The sequence below is a fragment of the Syngnathus floridae genome, chromosome 21, assembly GCF_059516105.1.
Source record: "Syngnathus floridae isolate MCC-2025c chromosome 21, RoL_Sflo_1.0, whole genome shotgun sequence".
NCBI lineage: Eukaryota > Metazoa > Chordata > Actinopteri > Syngnathiformes > Syngnathidae > Syngnathus > Syngnathus floridae.
The window spans coordinates 7230563-7240000 of record NC_142433.1 but is presented as its reverse complement, the minus strand read 5'-3'; the positions used below and the strand labels follow the sequence as shown (position 1 = coordinate 7240000).

General features: G+C 48.0%; 1 protein-coding gene across 1 annotated transcript in view; it reads right to left on the bottom strand.

Moving 5' to 3' along the window:
* The window catches only part of sdc3 (syndecan 3), an 18379-nt gene extending 16182 nt beyond the window's left edge, over positions 1 to 2197 (bottom strand). The window contains exon 1 of the mRNA XM_088365440.1: positions 1578 to 2197. Within this exon, the coding sequence (XP_088221566.1) occupies positions 1578 to 1643 (66 nt within the window). The 5' untranslated portion in view covers positions 1644 to 2197. The remainder of the gene's footprint in view (positions 1 to 1577) is intronic.
* Positions 2198 to 9438: the final 7241 nt, after the last annotated feature.

The window sequence follows — 9438 nt, the reverse complement described above, 5'->3', positions numbered from 1 at the left end:
AAGCTGCTCGCGATCTTTGCCGCCCCTTCTTGCTTTCGTACCCGCACTATGGGGGGCTTTGTCTGCTAACACGGAGAAGGGGGGGGGTCAGGCGGGGGCGTGCAGTTTCATCGCCACGGACGGAGGGAACACGACGCCTCAGAGGAGCCGGCCAGGACAAGTTGTTGGCATCGAGAGAGTCCCGACTTTTTTTCCACAAGGCCCACACGCTGACAGATGGACAATCGAGTCTCTCATGAAGGACACACAAACGGAGACGTGAGCACGCACACGCATGGACAGGCATCCTTGGGACACAACAGATGTCTGTGGGAAAATCTTGCAAAACACAGCCGCACGGACAACATAGCACAAGTTGCGATAACAGGAAATAGCCAGAAATACATCACATGCACACACATAAGCACACGCACGACTTCTACTGACACACACGCTTGGACATCCGCACCTGTCTCCGGTCGGCTGATTAGTTCAAGTGCAGGCCATTGCGCTCTTTGCTACGCTAACCGACTGACCCAGAAATAATCCTGACGGGTGTATGAGTGACTCTTGAAGAGCCGCGTCAAAACCTTTTAGCACTTTTAAAAAAAGACACAAAAAAAATCCCTTGAGATTACACTGGCTGCTGCCTCAGATTTAAATAACGTCATGTCCTAGCTGCCACTGTAAAGTTGTGATGACAGTATTGAAAAGTCACAAAGTGTCAAAATATTCATGCTTTTACTTTGGCTTTTTGCAGGGAAGGGTCATGACATCATTGGCGTTGTCATTTGTTCTCATGGACCGTTTTACTGTTGGGATTTGTGTGCCTTTAAGAGCTGTGGCCTGGACCAGGAGATGATTCTTGTGAGTGGTCTCATTTCAGTCCATCAATGAGGTATATCCACTTCTGTAGCTGCCCGTGACGTCACAAACAAAACTCCATTCAAATTTCGCTTATTTTTACCCTTTGCCTGCCTTGCTCTGCACAATTCTGTCTTTGCGCCGCGTGTTTCGCCTCCTACGTACCCTTCAAATAAACATGGCTCCATCGGCAACGGAAGACGTGGGCGTGTTATGACGGTGGTCCCGTTTTTCCGGGAGGGGGCGAGGAAGAGATGTCGGGGTCCCGATGACATCATCCATCCACTTCCACGCTTGTAATAAAATGTGCCGGCTACCCCACCCACCAAACTACCCACCCCCTTTCTGCCGAATTAACGCCGAGCTGCGAAGCCGGTGACAGACGCCACAAACCGCAGAGCCGGTAATCAAGATCAATTAGAGATGACCCACTAATTACTCACTCGGGCACGTACGCGCACACGCGAATTTACGCTTTACATACTGGACACAAAGACTAAGGCGCGTGAAGAGAAGTATGGGGGTGTTATCGGGGCCCGACAAAGGTCTGACATGTCGTTCGAGTGCAGGATTTCCTCCTTGAGATCATCACTCACTCTCATTAATAACGCATGCGCACACGCACGCGGGTGTTTAAGTGGATGGGGACGTGCGCGTGCACACAAAGGATCCAACATGGTGGCGTTAGTTAGGTAGGTGGGATTGAAGGAAGGTGTGAAGATTGCTGGACTTACCGCGGCGACGTGAACCCGAGGCGCAGCGGCCAGCGCCAGCAGCAGCAACCCAGGCAGTAGCCTCATGCTCGCTTGAGGGGTACGCGGCCACAGCCTTCCGGTTGGTGGTAGCCGCCGCTGCCTCCTTCAAGGGGGGTGGGGGTGGGGGGTCGTCCAAATCGTCTGGGGTCCAACTTTCAGAGCGCGCCGCCGGCTTGTGTTTTAAAATCCACACGCAAAATAAAAAAGCCAGACCAAGAAGAAGAAGGTCCCCCTCCTCTTCTCGGGTTGCAGGCCGCCTCTCTGCTCGCTACTGATAGATTTACTGGCTCGTCTCGCCTCCCTCCCGCTCTCTTTCTCTCTCTCGAGCTCGCTCACTCACTCGCTGTCTCCTCCTCCCCCCTCGCCGCTAAGAAGGCAGGATGTTCCGTATGTAGACGCCGCCTGGAACCGCGAGTCTGGCTGGAGGAGGGGGTTGGCAGGAGGGGGAGGATTGGGGGGGAGTGGGGGTTCCGCGGAATAGGATTGCCCCCTGCAGCTCGAGCGGGTACCCGCAGCGGAAGTGGAGCTCTTCCGCTTTTTCTTAGAGAGGGGCGGCTACACACCTGAGTCGGAGCGGACCGGCCTCCGCTTTTGTCGAGTCGGGTGTGCCGAGCGCACAATTCACATTCGAATCCTGGAGGGGCTGTTTGTGATGCACTTTTGATTGTCGGGGGGGCGGATGCTCACCTTTTCATATAGCCGCCCCCTACTGCTTCCAGGTCAGGTGTGTGAAACGCACCATCTACTACGTCACGAAAATTATTTCGTGGTCGCCTAGCAACCGTGCGGGTTCGCCGAATCCATGCGCGCACACACGCACGCACACACACGCATGCACACACACACGGGCGAAAGATTTTTAAAAATAGCCCCCCACATTGAATTTTAATCTCGTGGATATCGCACTTCACTCGCCCCTGTCCATTATTCATCTAGTCATTTCACGACACTGAGTTTATTCGTATTTATTTCTATTGCGCACCTCTACTTGAACTTACGTTGCATTTTGCGGGATTTTCCTTGAGTAGGGGGGGAAATGCAGTTTTCTTCCATCGCATAAACCTGAATTAGATTTAATTCGATAAATCTAATTCAAGTTTATGCGATGGAGGAAAACTGCATTTCCCCCCCTAGCCACTTTATGCTTCATAGTTTGGGGAAGAAATGTACAGGAAGAAACAACTCTCTTAACCAACTGTCAGAGTTGAATTAATCTTATTTTTCAGGAAACAGAAGTTGTGCAACCAGGGCCGAATTATAGGGGGTTCTGGGACCTGCAGCCTGGAGTTCTCTGCGAGGCAAAAATACACAAACACCTAGTACAATTGACTGCGTAACCATGTAAATGGATGGTGGGCGGATGTCTTGTATTGCTCTGTCGCCCTCTCACGGTGAATGTCTGAAGCACACGCTTTACCAGCTCGGTGGTAGGAGAGTGTCCGCCCTGAGACTGGAAGGCCGTGGATTCAAACCCCGGCCGGGTCATACCAAAGACTATAAAACTGGGACCCATTGCCTCCCTGCTTGGCACTCAGCATTAAGGGTTGGAATTGGGTGGTTAGATCACCAAATGATTCCCGAACGCGGCACCGCTGCTGCTCACTGCTCCCCTCTCCCCCAGGGGATGGATAAAAAATTACATGGGGATGGGTTAAATGCAGAGGACAAATTTCACCACACCCAGATGTGTGTGTGACGATCACTGGGACTTTAACTCTTAACTTTAACTTAAAATATAATACGTTTAAAATATAAGTTTGTCTCGGGCATTAAATCTAAAGTTGCCAATGTCATGAATATGGCGTATGTAAGTGTTGAGTTTCAGTTGTTTTCGTTTCTGTGCTCCCTTAAGGCGCTGTCTCTGGGGGTGGTTCCCAGCGTTCTTATTCAGCTGTCACTCGTGATCGCGCGCCCCGCTCATCTAGTACCACGCCAGAGTCGGGTCAAACTGTGCAACTCCCAAAAATTATTTGAACCTGAAAAAAAAAAAGATCTGAATCTGAGTTGAACCTGAAAAAAAGAGAGTTTGTTTGGTGGCCAACTTTGGCTCAGTCATTTTTCTGGGAAAGTGTATTTGTGTAAAAAAAAAAAAAAAAAAAGGAAGGCCAGCAGGTGGCAGCATTGGGTCTTTTTTGATGAGCTCACGGTGTATCGACGGAACGCAGACCTCTGGAAATTCCACCAGCACAAGCAGCCTATGATTGTTCCGAGTGTTTGTCACCATAAGTCTACTACGAAAGAGAAAAGATGGTGGGCACTAAAATTACAAGTAGAAGTGCTGACCCCTCCGTGTCACCGATTTGTCACCGATTCTGTTCATAACTTTTATGGACAGAATTTCTAGGCGCAGCCGAGGCGTTGAGGGGTCCGGTGTTGTGCCAGATTTGGTTCGCCCGTGAAGATTTGTTTCCCCTGCCGCGGGAGCGAGCACGCCTTGTTTGGAAAGCGAAAAACCAATGCCGTACGGCGTCAGCACTATGTTGTTTTCAATAAAAACTTGAAGGACACACGTTTGCGTCAATCAATTTTAGTTTTTAGAGAGGATTTATTTCATTTTATTTCTTTAAGTTCATTCAAGTTCTGCCGTTGAAGCGAGGTGCGTTCAAAGACCAATCGTACAGACGGACACTCATTCACTTCACCAAAAAGCATCGATATAATTACGTGAGCTCTTTGCAAAAACCACGATGCAAAGGAGCTCCACGTTTTGGGGAGCATTACATGCTACAAGGAGTATATATTACAAAGGAGACCTTATATTTAGTTGTGATCATCATTCATCCATTTTTATTATTCAGGTGTTTTCGAAGCAACTTAATATAGTTAAATTAATAATTTGCATTAAAACGACACTGCATTATAATTAAATGATGACACTATAGCAATGTCAAAAGTGTTCATTTAAGAAAAAGCCACACACGTTTTGTAATGAAATCTTTCACAACGAGAAAGATTTGAGCGACTTTATTTGAATGAATGATTGAGAAGAAATTTCAGTTCTGAAGGCTCCTTTTGTTCCAAGCAACGTGACAGGTGGTGGGGAGGGGGGGAAAAAATTGTAACACACTGTTAAAAATGGCTGTGAAATCTACAGTTACTTACTGGATTAAACACGGTAACCTTACTGTGTATGATTATTACAGTAGAATGCTGTAATTGTTACAGTTACACCTCGTAAACATGACAAAATGTTTTTGTTTCAAGATGGCGGCGCGTGCACACGCAGCGGCCACTCTCTGTCCCGTCAGTACGGTGATTTGTTCGTCTAATGAGTGTTCGTCCGACAGTCTTGTGTGTTCGTCTCGTCCGCGCTACAAGTACAGCAGGCAGGTTCTGCTTGACATCAGCAGAAGTGGGTTTTGCGGCGTTCTGGACTTTGAAGCGTCGACATTAAAGGCGCTCGGACTGCTACGTCCTGAAACGTCGCCGACCTCACCCGCTATTCCTCCCCCGGTTGGGAGCCGTCGTAAACGATGTGCGAGGAGGCAGAAGAGGGGCAAGCGCGGAGGCGTCCGGGCCAGGCTGGCGGCCAACCCAGCGCGACCGGTGGTGCCCACCATTCTTCTGGCGAATGTTCGATCGCTGGACAACAAAATGGATTACATTCGCCTGCTGAGGTCTACGAACCGGACGGTGCGGAACTGCTGTGTGCTCATGTTCACCGAGACCTGGTTGAGTGACAACATTCCGGACTCTGCAGTGCATCTGGAGCGGCTAGCGTGCTATCGGGCGGACCGTGCCATTGTACGAGGGGGAAAGTCGCGAGGAGGTGGAATATGCGTCTACATCCGAGAAGAATGGTGCCGGGACTCTGTGGTGGTATGTAAGCACTGCTCGCCGCTTGTGGAGTTTGTGATCATTAAGTGGCGTCCTTTTTATCTGCCGAGGGAATTTACCGCGATTCTGCTAGTCGCGGTATACATCCCGCCTCCCAACATCGAAGGAGACAGGATCGCGGCGCTTGGTGAACTGTACCAGGCTGTCAGTGAACAGCAAACAGCGCACCCTGACGGTTTCACCATCTTCGCTGGAGACTTCAATCATGCCAAGTCTGTTTTCCCGAGGCTTCACCTGCATGTTCCTTTTCCGACACGTGGTGACAGCTTCCTGGACCTAGTCTACTTGGCGCAAAAGGGAGCTTTCAAAGCCACCCCCCTCCCCCATCTTGGGCTTTCTGACCATCTCACCGTTTTGCTTTTGCCCGCATACAGACAATTGGTAAAGGCATCCAGGCCGGTTCGGAGGCAGGTTCGAGTGTGGCCTGAGGGTGCCTCCGATGCACTTCGTGACTGCTTCGACACCACTGACTGGGACTTGTTTAAGCAGGCAGCCACCTACAACGATTGGACGGACATAGAGGAGTATACTGACACTGTTACCTCTTACATCACGAAGTGCATCGATGATGTGACTTGCTCGAAATCCGTCGTCACTCGCGCGAACTGGAAGCCGTGGCTGACGGGGGCTGTCCTCAGACTGTTGAGGGCCAGGGACAAGGCTTTCAGAGCGGGGGATGAGGCTGGCTTGAGGTCAGCGAGGGCCGACCTGTCCCGGGGCATCAAAGCAGCGAAGAAGGCGTTCTCGTGCAAGGTCTCCACCCACTTCAAGGACAGCAAGGACGCACGTAGCCTTTGGCGGGGCATTCAGACCATCACGGACTACAAGCCCGCGCCGAGGAGCTGTGAGGGCGACGTCCGTCTGCTGAACGATCTGAACCGCTTCTTTGCTCGCTTCGACGCCCAGAACAGCACTTGCCCGCTGAAGACCGCTCCCCCCCCACACGAGCAGCCCCTGCGCCTCTCTGCCGACGGTGTGAGGAGGGCGCTTGCCGCTATTGACACCCGTAAGGCGGCGGGCCCTGACAACATCCCGGGTCGAGCGCTGAAGGACTGCACTGGGGAGCTGTCGGGTGTCTTCACGGACATCTTTAACGTTTCCCTGCAGCAGGCCATCGTCCCCTCGTGTTTCAAGGCTGCCACCATTGTTCCTGTGCCGAAGAAACCTGCACCGTCCTGCTTCAATGACTACCGCCCTGTGGCACTGACGCCCATCATCATGAAGTGCTTTGAGCGGCTGGTCATGGAGCACATCAAGTCCGTTCTCCCCCCCACCATTGACCCTTTCCAGTTTGCGTACCGTGCCAAGCGGTCCTCTGAGGATGCCATCTGCTCTGCCCTCCACTCGGCCCTCACCCACCTGGAGAGAAATGACTCATATGTGAGGTTGCTGTTTGTGGACTTCAGCTCTGCCTTCAACTCCATTGTGCCGCAGCGACTCATCTCCAAACTCGACGAACTGGGCCTCAGTACCTCCCTCTGCAACTGGCTACTGGACTTCCTCTGTCAGAGGCCTCAGGTGGTGCGTGTTGGCGACAAAATCTCCGCCAGCATCACGCTGAGCACGGGGGCCCCCCAGGGCTGCGTGCTCAGTCCATGGCTCTTCACCCTGCTGACGCATGACTGCTCTGCGACCTACAGCGACAACCGCATAGTGAAGTTTGCTGACGACACGACTCTGGTGGGTCTCATCACGAAGGGCGACGAGACTCGGTACAGGTCGGAAATTGACCTTCTGACCACGTGGTGCAGGGACAACAACCTCCTGCTGAACGTCAATAAGACCAAGGAAATCATTGTTGACTTCCGGAAGGGTCACACAACACACCTGCCGCTGATTATCGACGGTGATGTGGTGGAGAGGGTGAGCTGCACCAAGTTCCTGGGGGTGCACATCAGTGAGGACCTCTCCTGGTCCGCAAACACCTCGTCACTGGCAAAGAAAGCTCAGCGCCGCCTGTACTTCCTGCGGAAGCTCAGGCGTGCATGTGCTCCTGAGGCAGTCCTGTCTACATTCTACCGTGGCACCATTGAGAGCGTCCTCACCAGTTGCATCGCTGTCTGGGGTGGTAACTGCACTGAACAGAACTTGAAGGCCCTGCAGCGCATAGTGAATACGGCTAGTAAGATTATTGGTGCTTCGCTCCCCTCCCTGAAGGACATTTACACCTCCCATCTCGCCCGCAAGGCAACCTCGATTGCCAGTGATGTGAGTCACCCGGCTCACTCTTTGTTTGACCTTCTGCCCTCTGGGAAGAGGTACAGGAGCCTGCGCTCCCGCACCACCAGACTCGCCAACAGCTTCTTTCTCCAGGCTGTTAGGGCCCTGAACTCGCTACCCCCTTCTGCGTAGCGTGCGGCACTGTTGCGCTATTTTCGGGAATGTCTGCTGTACGCGCACTTGCTCCTTTTTTTTTCTGCTCCTCTTATTTATTTATTTATTGTTGTGTTATTTATTCATTATTTATTCAGCACGCTTTTGTTGTACTTGTTTACTTGTTTGTCTGTTGTGAGCCATGTCTTGTCACCGTGGGATAGGGGGGAACGAAATTTCGGTTTCTTTGTGTGTCTTTGGCATGTGGAGAAATTGACAATAAAGCTGACTTTGACTTTGACTTTGAAAATCACAGTAGGATAAGTATTACAGTGAAAAACACAGTAGTCGAAGCATTACTGTAAAAAAATCACAATAGCCAGTATAGTACTGTAAATAGAAAAGTAAACTTACTGTAATTTTATTGTCAATGGCGACTGTTAAAAATGGCTGTGAAATCTACAGTTACTTACTGTATTAAACACAGTGACCTTATTGCGTATGATTTTTACATTAGCTTGCTGTAATTGTTACAGTTAAACTTCGTAAACATGACAAAATCACAGTAGGATAAGTATTACAGTGAAAAACACAGTAGTCGAAGCATTACTGTAAAAAAATCACAATAGCCAGTATAGTACTGTAAATAGAAAAGTAAACTTACTGTAATTTTATTGTCAATGGCGACTGTTAAAAATGGCTGTGAAATCTACAGTTACTTACTGTATTAAACACAGTGACCTTATTGCGTATGATTTTTACATTAGCTTGCTGTAATTGTTACAGTTAAACTTCGTAAACATGACAAAATCACAGTAGGATAAGTATTACAGTGAAAAACACAGTAGTCGAAGCATTACTGTAAAAAAATCACAATAGCCAGTATAGTACTGTAAATAGAAAAGTAAACTTACTGTAATTTTATTGTCAATGGCGACTGTTAAAAATGGCTGTGAAATCTACAGTTACTTACTGTATTAAACACAGTGACCTTATTGCGTATGATTTTTACATTAGCTTGCTGTAATTGTTACAGTTAAACTTCGTAAACATGACAAAATCACAGTAGGATAAGTATTACAGTGAAAAACACAGTAGTCGAAGCATTACTGTAAAAAAATCACAATAGCCGGTATAGTACTGTAAATAGAAAAGTAAACTACTGTATTTTTATTGTCAATGTCGTTGATGAATGAACATTGAAAATTCCTATTTGAATTTATATATGTATATGTATGTGTATATATATATATATATATATATGTATGTGTATATATATATGTATATGTATGTGTATGTATATATATATATATATATATATATATATATATATATATATATATATATATTTATATATATATATATATATATATATATATATATATATATATATATATATATATATATATATATATATATATATGTGTATGTATGTATACATATATGTATGTATACAGATGCATATTAGATATAAATTATCTCATAATAAAATCAATGATTATCATATAATTATCACATAATCATTTTTCATCAGTTTTAACTCATAATGACTTACCATGGCATTTTTTTTATTCCCAACATTAAGCTTTTTCCCTTTTCTTTTTCACTGGCGGACACGGGCTGACATGGGGTGACATGATTTATCCAATGAGGATCAAGAAAGTTCAACGGTCTTGCTTCGAATGGCCAA